The 18539-nt window shown below is 37.4% G+C and overlaps 2 protein-coding genes across 10 annotated transcripts in view; one reads left to right on the top strand and one right to left on the bottom strand.

Annotated features, from left to right (window-relative positions):
* LOC137064277 (uncharacterized) overlaps nt 1-4470 on the top strand; it is a 35496-nt gene extending 31026 nt beyond the window's left edge. The window contains 17 exon segments of the mRNA XM_067435653.1: nt 86-262; nt 376-521; nt 617-707; nt 790-1179; nt 1271-1397; nt 1486-1604; nt 1712-1908; nt 2011-2194; nt 2289-2454; nt 2538-2662; nt 2751-3059; nt 3143-3346; nt 3459-3755; nt 3864-3968; nt 4054-4149; nt 4226-4360; nt 4450-4470. Coding sequence (XP_067291754.1) covers nt 86-262; nt 376-521; nt 617-707; nt 790-1179; nt 1271-1397; nt 1486-1604; nt 1712-1908; nt 2011-2194; nt 2289-2454; nt 2538-2662; nt 2751-3059; nt 3143-3346; nt 3459-3755; nt 3864-3968; nt 4054-4149; nt 4226-4360; nt 4450-4470 — 2889 coding nt within the window.
* A 4440-nt stretch (nt 4471-8910) lies between these two features.
* The window catches only part of LOC137063373 (microtubule-associated protein 4), a 104466-nt gene continuing 94837 nt past the window's right edge, over nt 8911-18539 (bottom strand). For 7 of the 9 annotated variants that reach the window (XM_067434455.1, XM_067434460.1, XM_067434457.1 and 4 more), the window contains one exon: nt 8911-14356. In XM_067434455.1, coding sequence (XP_067290556.1) covers nt 14132-14356 — 225 coding nt within the window. In that variant the 3' untranslated portion in view covers nt 8911-14131. Of the gene's footprint in view, nt 14480-15905; nt 16039-18539 lie in introns of all 9 variants that reach the window. The other 2 variants (XM_067434458.1, XM_067434459.1) reach the window with 2 other exon arrangements.

Here is an 18539-nt window from a genome sequence, read left to right as displayed (position 1 = left end):
TGTAATACCTTAAGAGTTTTTTTTCCCCCCCAGCATTATGCATGGTGTGTTTGGAGTGTTTATTGATGTAATGGCTTGTTTTTAGGTTAAAAACCTCACTGAGGAAATGTCAGCATTAGATGAGATCATTTCTAAGCTGACCAAGGAGAAGAAAGCTCTTCAGGAGGCCCATCAGCAAACGCTGGATGACCTCCAGAGTGAGGAAGACAAAGTCAACACACTAACCAAAGCCAAAGCCAAGCTGGAGCAACAAGTGGATGATGTGAGTACAATAAAATCTCACTAAGAACATTTTGGGAGAAAAAAAATATTTTCAATATACATATGCTTGATATGTTTGGCAAAACAAATGTCAATTATATTTTATATAATAAGCTTGAGGGATCCTTGGAGCAAGAAAAGAAGGTGCGTATGGACCTTGAGAGGGCAAAGAGAAAGCTGGAGGGTGATTTAAAATTGACGCAGGAGAGCATTATGGACTTGGAAAATGATAAACAGCAAATGGAGGAGAAGCTGAAGAAGTAAGAACATGTCAAACTTTTCATTCTGAAAAAAACAAAAACATATATAGAATAAGAAATCAAATCTCATCAAGATTTCTGATATCATCTTAAAGGAAGGACTTTGAAATTGGCCAGCTCAACAGCAAAATCGAGGATGAACAAGCCCTTGGTGCCCAGCTCCAGAAGAAACTAAAGGAGCTGCAGGTATGTTTAAACCAAAGTTAGATCATCTAAAATTAAATTTACTTTGATTCATATAAAAATATTCAATTTACTCCATTTCAAGGCTCGTATTGAAGAGCTAGAGGAAGAGCTGGAGGCTGAGAGAGCTGCCCGTGCTAAAGTTGAGAAACAGAGAGCTGATCTGTCCAGAGAACTGGAGGAGATCAGTGAGAGGTTGGAGGAGGCTGGTGGAGCCACTGCTGCCCAGATTGAGATGAACAAGAAACGTGAAGCTGAGTTCCAGAAACTGCGCAGAGATCTTGAAGAGGCCACTCTGCAACACGAGTCCACTGCGGCTACACTGAGGAAGAAACATGCAGACAGTGTGGCTGATCTGGGAGAGCAGATCGACAACCTCCAGAGAGTGAAGCAGAAGCTGGAGAAAGAGAAGAGTGAACTGAAGTTAGAGCTTGATGATGTGGTCTCCAACATGGAACAAATTGTCAAGTCAAAGGTTTGTGGCCAAACAGAAATGAATGTCAATAAGACAGATGTGAAACTAAAACATAAAATTAATATAATTTACTTGATTTTTGTTATATTAGAGCAACCTGGAGAAAATGTGCAGAACTCTGGAAGACCAGATGAGTGAGTACAGAACCAAGGCTGAGGAAGGTCAGCGCAGCATCAATGACTTCACCATGCAGAAAGCCAAGCTGCAAACTGAAAATGGTAAGACAATATACAGCAATTTTTTGCTGAATAAGTTTTAGCTTTGAAATGCTAAATTGTTCTAACTTCATCCAACATGCCATTTTAGGTGAACTCTCCAGACAGCTTGAGGAAAAAGACTCCCTGGTGTCTCAGTTGACCAGAGGCAAGCAGTCCTACACTCAGCAAATTGAAGACCTCAAGAGACAGCTCGAAGAAGAAATCAAAGTTTGTTTTGCAATCCATAATGTTTTTTTTCTAGAAGTTGAATCTTTTTGTTACAAAGAAGGGCAATAGAAATCACCTCCAAGCAACTGACTACTTTTTTCTTTCAGGCTAAGAATGCCCTGGCTCATGCAGTTCAGTCTGCTCGTCATGATTCGGATCTGCTGAGGGAGCAATTTGAGGAGGAGCAGGAAGCCAAGGCTGAGCTGCAGCGGAGTCTGTCCAAGGCAAACTCTGAAGTGGCTCAGTGGAGAACCAAGTATGAAACTGATGCCATCCAGAGGACTGAAGAGCTGGAGGATGCTAAGTAAGAATCAGTGAAAATACTATTTTGTTTTCAGATTTCGATTTATAAATTATTTTTATTATTTTTAATCGGTCCTTTAAATCTCCTTTCTGACACAATCAGAAAAAAATTGGCTCAGCGTCTCCAAGATGCAGAAGAAGCTGTGGAAGCTGTTAATGCTAAATGCTCCTCTCTGGAGAAGACCAAGCACAGGCTGCAGAATGAGATTGAAGACCTCATGGTGGATGTGGAGAGATCTAATGCTGCTGCAGCTGCTCTGGACAAGAAGCAAAGAAACTTTGACAAGGTAATACACAGAATTAATATTTGAATATGTATTACTTTTGTCATTTCTGGTTATTTTATCCAGAAATTAATTCACCTTAATAATGCTTAAACAGGTTTTGTCTGAGTGGAAGCAGAAGTTTGAGGAGTCTCAGACTGAACTAGAAAGTGCCCAGAAGGAGTCTAGATCTCTCAGCACTGAACTCTTCAAACTGAAGAACTCTTATGAAGAAGTCCTGGATCATCTTGAGACCATGAAGAGAGAGAACAAGAACCTTCAAGGTAACTATATTTTGGTTATCTGCAGAGTTAACAGATGTTATATTCAGCATATTTTTCCCTAAGTTATTTTTTCTGTGCAACAGAGGAAATTTCTGACCTCACTGAGCAACTTGGAGAGTCAGGAAAGAGCATCCATGAGTTGGAGAAAATTAGAAAGCAGCTGGAGCAGGAAAAAGCAGAAATCCAAACAGCCTTGGAGGAAGCTGAGGTACCCTAAATTAGCATTTCTTTTTGATTTTGTCCACATAAAGCTGATTTTGGACAAATTACTTACAAACTTTCTTTCATATTAAAAGGGCTCCCTTGAGCATGAGGAAGGAAAGATTTTGAGAGCTCAACTGGAGTTCAATCAAGTGAAGGCTGATATTGAACGTAAGCTGACGGAGAAAGACGAAGAGATGGAGCAGGCCAAGAGGAACCAGCAGAGAATTGTGGATACCCTGCAGAGCTCACTGGAGTCAGAGACTCGCAGCAGGAATGAAGCTCTCAGGCTGAAGAAGAAGATGGAGGGAGACCTCAATGAGATGGAGATTCAGCTCAGCCAGGCTAACAGGCAGGCATCAGAAGCCCAGAAGCAACTCAAGGGTCTTCATGGACATCTCAAAGTATGATGAATCTTCGAATCAAGATTTTATGAAATCCAACATAGATCTTCAGTCTTACCATTTGTGAAAATTGTACTTTACAGGATGCCCAATTGCAACTGGATGACTCTCTTCGTGGTGGTGATGATCTCAAAGAGAACATCGCCATTGTGGAGAGACGCAACAATCTGCTGCAGGCTGAACTGGATGAGCTGAGATCCATGGTGGAACAAACTGAGAGAGGAAGGAAACTGGCCGAGCAGGAACTGCTGGATGTCAGTGAGAGAGTTCAGCTCCTGCATTCTCAGGTATGAAACATCTGCATTAGACAAACACAAGTAAAACCCTTAAACTTTCTCTCAGTACACAATATCGATACTAGAGACTAAATACATGAATGTCAATATTGTCCATGTTCAGAACACCAGCCTGCTGAATCAGAAGAAGAAGCTGGAGGGAGATAATAATCAGCTTCAGACTGAGGTTGAGGAGGCAGTGCAGGAGTGCAGGAATGCTGAGGAAAAAGCCAAGAAGGCCATCACTGATGCTGCCATGATGGCCGAGGAGCTGAAGAAGGAGCAGGACACCAGTGCTCATCTGGAGCGCATGAAGAAGAACATGGAGCAGACCATCAAGGACCTGCAGCACCGTCTGGATGAAGCTGAGCAGATCGCCATGAAGGGAGGCAAAAAGCAGGTGCAGAAACTGGAAGCCAGGGTAAGTTGCTGAAACGCGGTTCTTAATAATGCATTTTGTTAAGATGGTTATTCATGAATATTCATGTTTAGAGTTTGGTCAATTTAAAACCATTCTCTGTTTTGGTAGGTGAGAGACCTGGAAAATGAGGTGGAGCTTGAGCAGAGAAAGGCGAGTGACTCTGTGAAAGGAGTCCGTAAATATGAGAGACGCATCAAGGAGCTTACCTACCAGGTCACTTTCTTTGTATACAAATAAATACATATTTATACCATAATTCATACCAGATAACTGTGATCACTTTGTACTCTGTTTTCAGACTGAAGAAGACCGTAAGAATCTGGCTCGTCTGCAGGATCTGGTGGACAAACTCCAGCTGAAGGTCAAGTCCTACAAGAGAGCTTCTGAAGAGGCTGTAAGTAAACAATGTCACTCGGATATTGAAGTACTGCTGTCTCTGTATTATTTTAACAATATGCTTGTGTTTTTAGGAGGAACAGGCTAATGTTAACCTGGGCAAGTTCCGTAAGCTGCAGCATGAGCTGGATGAGGCAGAGGAGAGGGCTGATATTGCTGAATCTCAGGTCAACAAACTGAGAGCCAAGAGCCGCGATTCAGGATCCAAGGTAATCTGTTTTTTTATATTCAATATTGGAATTAAGTACAACATAGATTACAATGGCACTTACATTATCTTTTTGCTCTTTTATTACAGAAAGGACATGATGAAGAGTAATCCTCCACTATAAAGATTCTGTGTGCAATAAATCCCTGTTCACATACTGGTTCTGATGTAGTAATAAAATCTGCAATTATGAATTATTGTGTCTGTGGTTTTCCTTCTCATTTCTATTTCATAATTTAGTCTCATATATGCAGTGTGTGTGTGTGGGGGGGGGGGGAATAAAGGCCTTCTGAAGTGTTAATGGAAGGAAAAATATCCATATTTAAAACTTTAAAATAACTTTAAAGTTTTGACGCCATTTTGACACAAAAAAGTTTCCGCCATTTTGACACAAACAATTGCCCTTCAGAGCACAGCCTGTGATTCAAACCGAGGGTGTTTTCTGAATCATTTTAACAAAAATAATCTGTTCAAGAGTCTTTTCTGCAGATTGGAAACACACTTGGTGACTAACGTTAACATTAGATTTACCTATAAGTTAATTGTCCAACATTTCTTGCCGGTTAACGTTAACGTTACCTCACCTTTGTAAATCGTGACCTGTTTCCTGAGCTTTACTGTGTGTAGCTTAGGAGACGTGTTTCTTCCTTTACGTTGATTTGTGGCTTTTCCTAAAGTGAAAATAGCCTATGATAAATATATATATTTTAATAATAATAGTTTATAGACAATATGTTCTCAGATCAAATTGTTATACTATAAAACTGTCAAATCACGGGTCAATTGAAGTAAAATTCACAATATGAGTTTAATAGCATTGTTAGCAACTTTATACCAGGCAATTAAGTACTTTATTACCCACTTAATTTAGTATTAAGCATAGTTGTTAAGCAGAGACATGGTGTAAAAGTTCGTTAACTTACCGTGACCACGTCTGACAATTGTCTGCTGTATCTTATTAAACTTAAAAACTGTACAAAGATAAATATCTATGTTTGGTTTAATTGAATTGAATTTCAACACAAGATATTACACTTTAAGCATTAAAAAAGTATTAAATCGTCGAAAATCATCTTTAAATAAACCTGAGGAGAAAATTCGGTTGCTGCCTGGCCGCGGCGTCACGTGATCTCGTTACTGTGATGACGCGTTTCAACGGTCATCGGCATCTTAAATTATATAGTTTTTTTTATATTTAACGTTTTATTTATTTATGTCTGTACATTCATAAATTACACTTTGAATTATATTACCTTTGCATCAAATAAAAAATACAATAAAATGAAAACTTAACACGGCTGTGGGAGTGACTTCAAGTTGTCATCTTCATCTTTCTCTGTTGTGACATTTTTTTCTTCTTCTTTATGAAAGTTGTGAAAACACTACTGAGGAATTTTTCTTTTGCTTTTTGGGCAAATGGGAACACAAAAATATATATTTATTGTAGTCTTTCATTCACCGCTACTCTAAACTATTCACTTTTCCTGAAATGTGGGGAAAAAGTCCATCATTTTATGCTGCCTTCACGTGCTATCTATCGGAATCATTGTAAATACGAATTTAGGAGTTAAAAATTTGACAGCTTGGACAGATTTTTCCATAGGCAATAACAAACCTATCGTCCTAATGTTCATTCTGACAACAACACACTTGAATGTGACAAGCTCATAACTTCAGAAGTGGAAAGTAGGACATTTTCTATAGGCTTTTGACAAAAAGACAATGTAAAATGGCCTTACATACCATGATCACGTCTGCTGCATCTTCTGAAGATAAATGAGTTAAGCTTTAATTCTGTACAAAAATGAACACGAATAAAGCAGTTACTGCACTTAAAAAATTATAAACATGTCTTGGTAAGTAGCCTACTCACATAAAGACAATCGGTTTTTTAAGTAGGCTAAACATACAGTTGGGGAAAAAAAATCAGATGTGTCAATATAATGGGGGATCTGATGAAAAGGTTTTAAAGTGACAGCAGACTGGAACTGTTAATGTCATTTATGTAAAAAAAAAAAAAAAAAATGCGTTTGTTTTTTTAATTGCATTGCTCTTGACTGAATAACCTTTGTAGCCTTGTGGCCAGATTAACTAAACGGTCTAAAATTAGAGTGAGAGCACAATCCCAAAAAAGCACTGATGTGAGTGGAAAGTTCAGTGCGTGATCTACTGACGACATGCAAATTAATGAACAAAGACGCCGTTTTCATATCCATAAGGACCAACACAATCTACCAGTTAGCATCTGCCATCTGGTTTAAGACTTGGGGTCGGTAAATAATGGCACAAACAACAGTTAATTGACTAGCGCAAACCATAGTAAATAACCTTGCATGATTAATTTAAATACTCCTCCCTTAAATCTTGCGTCTGAAAGGAATACTCCTATAAATGAATATGCAATGTCACAAAATAATCCAGCCTTTTCAGCACAAATTTTTCACTGCATGTCTTGGAAAACAATTCCTGAAAGTAGTTTGCAGAGGGTTTGTGCTAGCTCAAGCTGTTAGTAAATCTGGACTAGTAGGCTATTCATTTTAGATGTTGTATTGACATTGGTACAGATAACTGTAAAACTGTATTGGTGTCTAAAATCATAGCCTACGTTCTGGCCTTATTTCCAGCAAATTAACTACGTACATTGTTATCATGAAATAAACTATTTCTTATGGTGATATATTAATTTGGTCATATAAACAGAAATGAAAATGAAAAAATAATGGTGGGTGGATATAGGTACACTGTAAAAAAATATTTAGAAAAAAGTTACCTGGTTGCCTTAAAATTTTGAGTTCATTGAAATAAAAAAAAATTGATACAATGAATTTTTTTTGAGATTCGACAACCTTCATTAAAATATTATTAACAGATTTTGTAAGCATATTGGGTAATTGTGTGTGTTATTTCTGATGACGCAGTGAAACATGCCAAATAGTGCTATTTTCATGATTTATCAAAAAAATTTATGTGGTTCAGATACAAAAATATTTTGAGTTTCTATTTATTAAACTCATTTCCTTCATTGTATCAACTTAAAAAATTTATTTCAATAAACTCAACATTTTAAGGTAACCAGCTTACTTACTTTTTTAAGTTAAACCAACAAAAAACAACAAACATTTTTTTACAGTGTACTGAAAACATATTAATATTAAACACGTAATATAAGTGATTTGGTGAACACAGTTCTAAAGTTATAATAGGAATAAATACCATGTTATTTTTTCTCTATATTTAATTTGCACAGCACACAAAATACGAGATGACATAGCACTAAAGTCTGCAGTTAGGTACACCAACAGGTGAGGCCAGTAATGCTTTGCATTCACTAAGATGATTAAATCCATTAATTCACTTCAATTCAGCCTTCTGTTTCTACTAAATAAGAGATGTTACTAAACAACATACCTTTTTGAATTATGATAGATCTGCGCTCTATAATAAAGTATGACCTCACATATTTTTGGATATGTAGAAGGCATAAAATATTAATGATGAGGATCACCTTGATAAATACTCTCCTCTGAGAAAAGAATCTGCTCGAGATATTTTCAGATATAATTTTGACGTAGGCTCTGACTTCTCCAGCAATGTCATCGTAGGCATCGCAGGGTGGCTTCAGAATATAGAGATGCCATCTTCCACAAACTGTTTAGCTTCACTGAGGGTGAATGTTTATATGCTTATAAATTGAAATAGAAATTTTGCTTTAACCAAATTTTAATCAATATTCCCAGGTGAAGCAAATAACTGATGATCTCTTCATTACGGCTCCTGTTGGTGGGTGGGATATATATTTTGTCCTAAAAGTTGATGTGTTAGAAGCAGGAGAAATGGGCAAGCGTAAGGATTTGAGCGAGTTTGGCCAGATTGTGACGGCTAGACGACTGGGTCAGAGCATCTCCAAAACTGCAGCTCTTGTGGGCTGTTCCCGGTCTGCAGTGGTCAGTATCTATCAAAAGTGCTCCAAGGAAGGACCAGTGGAGAACCGGCCACAGGGTCATGGGCGGCCAAGGCTCATTGATGCACGTGGGGAGCGAAGGCTGGCCCGTGGGGTCCGATCAAACAGACGAGCTACTGGAGCTCAAACTGCTCCAGAAGTTAATGCTGGTTCTGATAGAATATATTAATAGTGAAGTCCATGCCTCGACGGGTCAGAGCTGTTTTGGCAGCAAAAGGGGGAACATAACATTAGGAAGGTGGTCATAATGTTACGCCTGATCTGTGTATAGGCAATAACAAACCTAATGTCCTCCATGATTCCTGTTTGAACTCATCACTGGCAACTTCCCCCAAGATGCTAGGAATAACCCAACCTGCAAACTAAAATGTTAAAAAGTTTCTGAAAAACAAAAAATGCTGTGGAAAAAAAAATCATAATATAAAAACAATGTTCTGATTTTTTTAATAATATATATATATTTTTTTAATAAAGGAAATTAATAACCATCTTAAAAGAAATGTTTTTGTGAAACATGCAATATGTGCCAAATATACAAGATCATGAGAAAAATATTAATGCTTTAATATATTAAGAACAAACACCACCAACATGTTTTAAACACTTTATTTTATTTAATGTTTAATAATCACATCATAGTTAACAATTAACCACAATAAACACCTCATTCAAACCAAAAATATAATGAAATTCAATTTTCATGGAAAAACTCAAAAACAAAGGAAACAAACCAACAAAAACCTTGCAAACGATGAGAGTCTGGCGAACGTCTCACCTGGTTTCTGCTCTACAGCTTCTCAAGAAACCAAATCTACCGCACATTAATGTCACGTTTCTTTAGCTTCCATGTTACTTTAGGGTTGTGCATCGTTTTGTTCCAGGGCAACATCTCTCCCAGATTACTCCCAGATATTACAAAGAAGAAAAAAAAAAAATCATAATAACAACAATAATTGGACCTCTCCCTGATTCAACAGGATGCCCTGGTCCTTCATGGCACAATAAAATCTGTGCAATTGAAACGCATTCAATGCAACCCCCCATTTTACTTCTGACAGTGTTATTCAGAGCATTGGTAAGACTAAGATTCATTAGGGGTTATGTGAGATTCATTAACATCATTAGTAGGCGTTAAGAGGACATGGGCTAAATATCCACCCACCTGGCATCATCTGGGCAGAAGCTCTATAGCAAGCGAGCCACAACATTAAAGACACGGCGGCCGGATACATGTGCTTTAATATGTCTGATCTCTGCCAAAACGCCAATAACAATATGAATATTAGCCATTAAAGGTGCATAATATCAGCCCTCACTTTCTTTGACCATTGCTTTCACTTTTGAGCCAATATTACATGCATTCGCAGAGATCGCAATACCAGCGATATAAATGATCCTGTGATTGTTCTCGGGCTCATTCAGGCACAGGGAACCGATTCAAACGTGACCAAACTGCCTCTAAACATGATTACTGAACGCAACCCATAGTGTTCAAAAGCTAAACACAGCTCAAATATTAATATTTACACACCTCTCATTTCTTGGAAAGAAAAAATGACTACACTCTGAAAAAAAATGCTGGGTTGTTTCAACCCATGGTTGGGTCAAATATGGACAGATGTTGGGTTTGAAAATTTAGCCTAACAGTTGGGTTTGTCCATATTTGACTCAACCATGGGTTAAAACAACCCAACATTTTTTTTAAGAGTGTATAAATAATATCCATTATTGCCCAAAAATCATCAATTAGTAAATTAATACAACCAGTTTCGCTATTTTCCCAAATGAAAATACCAATTCATCTTTAAAATGCAACACTCAAAAAAACAAAAAACAAAAAAAGCTGAGTTGTTTTAACACAAATTTGGCCAATCATTGGTTGAAGTGTTTAAATTACATTTGGGGGGTCGTCCATATTTGACCCAACCATAGGTTGAAACAACCCAGCATTTTTTAAGAGTGTATAAAAAGTATCCATTATTGCTCTAAATGATCAATTAGTAAATTAATATAAGCATTGTTTTGGCATTTCCCCCATTATCTTTAAACTGCTACACTTAAAAAAAAATGCTGGGTTGTTTTAACCCAAATTTGGGTCAAATATGGACAAGCCCAGCCATTGGATAACATTTTAAGTCAATTTTAAACCAACAATTGTGTGTGCCCATATGTGACCCAACCATGGGTTAAAATAACCCAGCATTTTTTTAAAGTGTATAAATTATATAGATTATTGCCCAAAATCATAAATTAGTCAATTAACATAACCATTGTTTTGGCATTTTCCCAATCATAGGTGAATTATTTTGAAATGTTGGGTTGTTTTAACACAAGTTTGGGTCAAAAATGAGCAAAAGCCAATCATTGGTTTAAAGGACATCTTTCAACCCAACGTCTGAGGTTTTCCATATTTGACCCAAACTTGTGTTAAAACCGCAGCATTTTTAGAGTGTAATGAGAATACATGAAGTTACACCGTTCTATTCGTTATCGAAAACAGATTCAAATCTTATTTAAAATAAGCTACTGTGGATTTTCTAAGATGGTCATGCATTTGCCAATTATTTTATCCAATCACACAACATGTCTTTATCTTAATGCTTCACGCTCTCATGCATGATGAAGATTTATAAATGTCAAAATCTGGGGTCAGTCTTATTGCTTTGCACGTACTGGGATTAAATCTGACGAGAATAAGCGATATATGCAGATTTTGTCATACTCATAAAAAGGAAAGCGCGCTCGTCTGTCCAGCCGCCTGATGAAAACTGATAAACTGAAACGAGAGAGATAAGCTACAAAGCTCCACCATCGAAACCCCGCAGGAACCGCTCGACTCACACGATGCAAAGCTCTTACTCTTAAAACATGACCTGCAGAAACATATCCAATAATATTCAAACCACCACCACACTCACTTACACTTTCACTGGATTCTCATAAAGCAACTATTAAAAGTACGTCAAAGGTTTCAAGCTGACATTCTGTCTTTGCGCTCCTCCGAAGGCACCAGGCACAAACTCGGCACCACATGAATACACACTGTACACCATCCCAAAACACCAACACACTCCATCCTAACAGAGACCGCTTTAAATCAGTTCAATACATCCACGGCCACACTGTCAGATTCAAGAGCTTTGAGGAAAAGAAGCGCACTTCTGCATACCTTAAAAAGAGTACTTACTACCAAAATAATAGGCTCTCTTACACTTAAATGTCCACTGAAATTAAACGAAAATGCACTATATGATTTTAAATGCAGTTTTTGACCCACTTATCTAGATATATGTGTAATTATATGACGTTGTGTCTGAAATCATGTTAAAGTACTGATGACAGACATTTAAATTAAACTAAAATACACTGAATAACACATTACAGTTAAAATGATAAGTGCTTATAAGTGTGATTTACAATGAGAGTCAACAGATCAAAATAATGAACTTAATAAAGTAAAACTTTTCATTTGACATCATTACAAACCTTAGTGTGTTAGGAAAGTCTTTTTTAAGTACACTTAAATGGCCTTTCATTAATTTCATTAATATTATCTTCGAGATATATATATATATATATATATATATATATTAAAAACTTGAAGATATGACCGATATGAATATTTTGGCCGATACTGATAACCGATATATTGATATAAATTCAAATTTGAATATAATTTTTAGAGTCTGATTACAAAAACTAAAATTATAATGTTCTCGTTATAATTTGTGATCCTAGACCACAAAACGTCAGAAGGGTTTTTTTGTTTGTTTTTTTAATTGAGATTTATATCTGAAAGCTGAATAAATAATCATTCCCTTGATGTATGGTTTGTTAGGACAATATCTTCAACAAATCTGCTTTAAAGTAGTCCAAATGAAGTCTTTAGCAATGCATATTACTACTAATAATACATTTATGATATATTTACGATAGGACATTTACATGGAACATGATCTGAATATCCTAATGATTTTTGGCATGAAAGAAAAATGTATAATTTTGACCCATAAAGTGTGTTGTTGGCTATTTCCAGATATATTCCTGTGAGACGCAGGACCGCTGAAGAGCTCCAGGGTCACATTATGTAGCCGATGAGACAGACTTGCACTGAACTGTATTTTCCTATTTGAAGTGATTCAATCAACTCATAACCATTGTGGTGAACAGTAGCATCCGAAGCGTCTCAGATGAAGAAAATACTACAGTATTTATCGGCTTTAATATATCAGATAATTAAATTGGCTGATAGCGATATGGTGGCTGATATATCATGCATCCCTAATACATACATATATACACAAGATTTGAAGTGCACGTCTTTTTCACAAAGCTCTTCATTCACTCGTCCACCTCAGACCCTCTACACGTTCACAAACCCGTCCGGAGCTGTGTTTGACACTATGAGCGCTGTTCGCTGTGCTTGTGCGTGGAGTTTAATGTCTTATAGGCATTTCAGGAGAACGTTATATTGCTTTACAATAACGTGGAAAAGGAAACATCCGCTGGTCACGAAAATAAAACGAAAGAATACGAAGAGTTAAAAGTAAAGCGGTTAACAACACAGTTCTATGCTACAGTATTCACTCAAACACACCAGCACGAAAGAGAGATTAGATTCGGTTTCAGCTCCACTGGAGGTCAAAGGTGAGAGGGGTCACATGACACTGAATGATGCTGCCTTGAAGTCATGTGGGAATGATCGTGCTTATGAAACAATCTCCTGACTGACCTTTGGCGAATCTGAATCACGTAACGACTGAAACGTCACTGCGTCAATTAAAAGAATGCAAACATCTGCAGAAATGCTGTAAAGTTGAGTAGATTGTGTGTTTTTTTACATTTTGAATGAATCAAATGTTGAATTATGGTTTAGAAAATGATTAGGAGCGTTGCCAAATTATAGCGTATTCTTGACTTAAAGCGTCATGCAGCCAAACTACATTTCCCATAATGCTCTGTGGCATCATTACAATGATAAAATGCATCAACTGCACATTCTTTGCTCTTCTTTTGGTTGCTTTGCCGCTAAAAGAAGCTTCTTGGTTTTGTCAAAAAGTGAAAAAAACATGATTTCCTCCATCATCCAGCATATCGGATGTGACGTTACAATGGATATTGTTGATTAAAATGGATGTTAAACGTGTTTGAGAGAGAAAAGAAGGAGAGGTGTTCTAATTAAGATGTATGTATGTAGACTGTAAACTGAAGGATGTTTTATTTATTTATTTCAGAACACTATTGTGTATTTGATTTATTTATTTTAAGTATCCTTTACAACTATGTTAATTATCCTTGTTTTTAATTTTTAACATGCATATGTTACCACTATTTTAATGAATTTCTATGTAAAGCGCTTTGAATTGCCACTGGGTATGAAATGTGCTATACAAATAAACTTGCCTTGCCTATATGAGTATTTGATGTGAGATTCATAAGTACGAACTTCCCAGCAGGACTTGAAGGCAGCCGGAGATGATGTCCAGATGGATCCAGATGTGTGTGTACATCATGACAGTTGCAACACTGATAAAAAAAAAAGAAAGAAACAAAAATAAACTAAACTAGATTCATGCTCTACAACAAGTGGCGTAGCAGGTGTGGTGACTGTTAGCATGAGTTTCGCCACGTCTAAGTGTAATCTGACCAAATCCGACAGAGTCTCTAAGGGCGAGTTTGTCACTCCCATCCACACACATCCTGACGACTGCACCGATTAGGAACGTCAACAAAGAGCACACCAATCATATGAGTCCTAGCAATGGTAGGAGGCGGGGTTTAGGGAGCAACGGATAAATGAAAAGAAAGCAGTCATGTCCGGAGTTCGGTGAGCGAGCCGACGTCGCCCCCTAGCTCCGGGGTGGTGTGAGAGCGAGGGATGCCGGCGGCCACGAGGGAGTCGTTGAGCGAGATGCTGCTGCGGAGCAGGTGGAGGTGAATGGGGCTTTCACCCGAAACGGGCCAGGTGATGATGTCAGCGCCGTGGTCCGTGCGAGAGCGGGCGTTCTCGCGGAAATTTAGCTTGAAAAACTCAATCTGCATCAGAGTGTGGAGAAAGACAGGACAGAGGAGGAACAGGACATAAACAAGGGGAGGAGAGGAAGTGGTCGGGGGTGGAATGGAAAGGGCAGAGTGATAGCAAAAAGTCGAGTTAGATGCCTGAAAAATAAGAAGAGGTCAAGACGGTTTGGTGATCAGAGAAAGGCCCTTTAAAAAACATCATCAGTTCAGCACAGAGGTCGAGCGACTGATGTATCGACACACACCACAGATCACAACTGGACTTTCATTACTCACACTAAACTGATAAAACATTATTATATTCAATTAAATATTCAATATTTAGATTTTACTTTAAAAATATTAAATTCACTGTTTGTGTAATGTTTAGAATTTACTTCAAAAATGTTACTGTCAGTGTTTTATTCAATATTTATTAATTTGCTTTAAAACATTACATTAAAAACATTGAATTTAATATTTAGTTAAACCAAAAGATTGAGTAAAACATTCAATGTAACATTTTTTAAGTAACTTCTAAATATTACATTAAAAAAACATTGAATTTAACATTTTTAAAAGTAAAATCAAAATACTAAATAAAAAAATTGAATGTAACATTATTTTTTAAAAGTAAAATATACTATTTTATAGTATTTTGAGTATTAAATGTTACAATGCTTTTATTCAATATTTTGTTATTGCTTTAAAAATAAAAATGTTACATTTAAGCTTTTTATTAAATATTTTGATTTGACTATTAAAAAATAAAGGTTACTACATTCAATGTTTTTATTTCAATATTTAGATTTTGGATAAAAAAATTATTTAATGTTTTATTCAATATTTTGAAGTTACTTAAAGATATTCAATGTAACATTTTATTGAATTAACTTAAATATTACATAAAATATTAAATGTAACATTATCAAAAGATTAAATAAAACTGAATAATATTTTTGAAGTAAATCAAAATAATTAATCAAAACATGATGTAACATTTTATTGAAATAAAAATGACAAAATCATTAAATGTAATATTTGAGGTAAAATCAAAAGAGGTAAAATTCAATCTTTTGATTCTACTTCACTAAAAAGTTACATTGCATGTTTTGATTCATTTTGATTTGATTTTAAAAATATAATTCAATGTTTTTATTCAATATATTGATTGTACTTTAAAAACAAAAATGGTATATTTAAGTTTTTTATGTAATATTTAGCTTTTACATTAGAATGTTTTGGATTAATGTTTTATTCAATATCATGATTTACCCTAAAAATAAATGATGATTTTTATTAAATATTTTGATTATAAAAACTATTAGCCAATCAATCATTTTTTTCTTACTGGTTTTGAATTCATAATCGCTCAACCTCTTGTACAGTAATAAACCAGACAAAGAAATAACACAATTTACATGGTGCACAAAATTAAGAACTTAAGACAAAAAACTAATAGTGTGATGAAAGGATGGAGAAACAAATAATATGTGGTCGTAAATGAGGAGATGAGTGTGGGATCTACAGGAACTCTAGTCTGCGGGGCTTCGGCCGGGGCGCGGGGTCTCACACACAAACTTACTTGTTTCGGGGATGAGCGAGTCCAGGCCCTCCTTCAGCCCATTCTCCTGGGCAGGGCCGGCTGAGGGCTGTGTGGCCGGGACACCACTAGAGGGAGCCCCGCTACCCTCAGCAGTCTCCTGCGCCCCCTCAGCCTAAAAACACACAGCAGGGCGTCAATAGGAGAGATGAGGGTGAGATGGTGATGGAAGCAGAGCCAGGAGTGCGTGCTTCAACACAATATAAATCAAAAACTTGCATGGAGAAGGAATATGGCTGACATACAGGACCAGTTTGGACTCAAAAGTTTTATCTTCTTCAGATTAAAGGGTTAGTTCAGCCAAAAATGTAAATTGTGTGATTAATTCCTCCTGTGGTTGGCCAGCCGTCAGACCTCCGTTCATCTTCACACACAGATGAAGATATTAGTGTTGAAATCCGATGGCTCAGAAAGGCCTTCATTGACACCAATGTCATTTCCTCTCTCAAGACCCATAAAGGCACTAAAGACGTCGTTACAAAGCCCATCTCACTACAGCGGCTCTACAATCATTGATGAAGAGATAAGAACAGTTTTTATGCACAAAAAAAAAAACTAAATAACGACTTATATAGAGATGACAAAACAAAGCTTCGAACCGTTATGAGTCAGTGAATCGATTCATGATTCGGATCGCCAGTCATGTGATTTTAGCAGTTTGACCAACGATGTTTGTTTTGAAATCGGCCCATCACTATATAAGCCGTTATGTCATTTTTTTGACCACAAAAACTATTGAATTAATGACACAATTTTCATTTTTGGGTGAACTAAACCTTTAAATGACTTAAATTTGTTCTGTAGCTTTACAAAATTACAATTTTAACTAGACTGGTTGATTGTCCTGTATGTTTTGGTCACTATATTTCTGGTACTGGTACTGTATGTCCATGCAGCGAACAAAGCAAAACATTAAACAAAGTAATCAATCAAAACATGACTAAATAACCTCATGAATAAATGTGGAACTGACTTAACCTTTCAACATAACTTATAATTATAATGATGAACTGGGTGCGATGAATAGAATCTCATGCAAATGCCTATCAATCATTAAAATGCATTTATATATATATACACACATACATACACACACACACACACACACACCGATACGGCATAACATTATGACCACCTTCCTAATATTCTGTTGGTCCCCATTTTGGCATGGACTCCACTAGACCCTTGAAGGTGTGCTGTGGTTTCTCGCACCAAGATATTAGCAGCAGATCCTTTAAGTACATCCCACAGATGCTCGATTGGATTGAGATCTGGGGAATCTGGAGGCCGAGTCGACGCCTCAAACTGGTTGTTGTGCTCCTCAAACCATTCCTGAAGTATTTGTGCTTTGTGTCAGGAGCATTATCCTGCTGGAAGAGCCACAGCCACCAGAATACCGTTTCCATCAAAGGCTGAACATGGTCTCAGCAATGCTTAGGTAGGTGGAGCGTGTCAAAGTAACATCCACATGGATGGAGGACCCAAGGTTTCCCAGCAGAACATTGGCCAAAGCATCACACTGCCTCCGCCGGCTCGCCTTCTTCCCATAGTGCATCCTGGGGCCATGTGTTCCCCAGGTAAGCCACACACACACACACACACCCGGCCATCCACGTGATGTAGAAGAACACGTGATTCCTCAGACCAGGCCACCTTCTTCCATTGAGGTGTGAGGTCCACATAATAATCATTTTTTTTATGATTATACATATGTGTATTGCGATTACTGTTGTTTTTATTTCTTTTATATATAGATGTTGTAAAGCACATTGGTCAATGTGTGCTGTTTGAATGGTGCTATATAAATAAAAGCTGACACCTTCTTCCATTGCTCCGTGGTCCAGTTCTGATGCTCACGTGCCACTGTTGGTGCTTTCGGCGGGGTCAGGGGTCAGAGGGCACCCTGACTGGTCCATACGCCTCAAACTGAGCTGCTCTGTGTATTCTGACAGCTTTCTATCAGAACCAGCATTAACTTCTGGAGCAGTTTGAGCTCCAGTAGCTCGTCTGTTTGATCGGACCCCACGGGCCAGCCTTCGCTCCCCACGTGCATCAATGAGCCTTGGCCGCCCATGACCCTGTGGCCGGTTCTCCACTGGTCCTTCCTTGGAGCACTTTTGATAGATACTGACCACTGCAGACCGGGAACAGCCCACAAGAGCTGCAGTTTTGGAGATGCTCTGACCCAGTCGTCTAGCCGTCACAATCTGGCCAAACTCGCTCAAATCCTTACGCTTGCCCATTTCTCCTGCTTCACACACATCAACTCTGAGGACAAAATGTTCACTTGCTGCCTAATATATCCCACCCACTAACAGGAGCCGTGTTGAAGAGATCATCAGTGTTATTCACTTCACCTGTCAGTGGTCATAATATTATGCCTGATTGGTGTGTATATCTAAAAGTAGTTTAAAATTAATTACAGATGTAGCCAAACACTTTAATTCACATTGATTCAGAAGTATATGTTAAAGTGTATAAACAGTTTTGGTGTGATCATAATCACAAACGTGTTCAATATGGATGATGGGTACAAATTTAAAAGAACAATGAGTGCAGAGAGTGGTCATGTGACTGAAATGGATGGCCATAGGCTGAGGGGCAGGTGACATTCAC

This window comes from Pseudorasbora parva, chromosome 24 (assembly GCF_024679245.1).
Source record: "Pseudorasbora parva isolate DD20220531a chromosome 24, ASM2467924v1, whole genome shotgun sequence".
Lineage (NCBI taxonomy): Eukaryota > Metazoa > Chordata > Actinopteri > Cypriniformes > Gobionidae > Pseudorasbora > Pseudorasbora parva.
The sequence above is the reverse complement of the archived record's forward strand: the minus strand, read 5'-3'. Positions and strand labels throughout refer to the sequence as shown.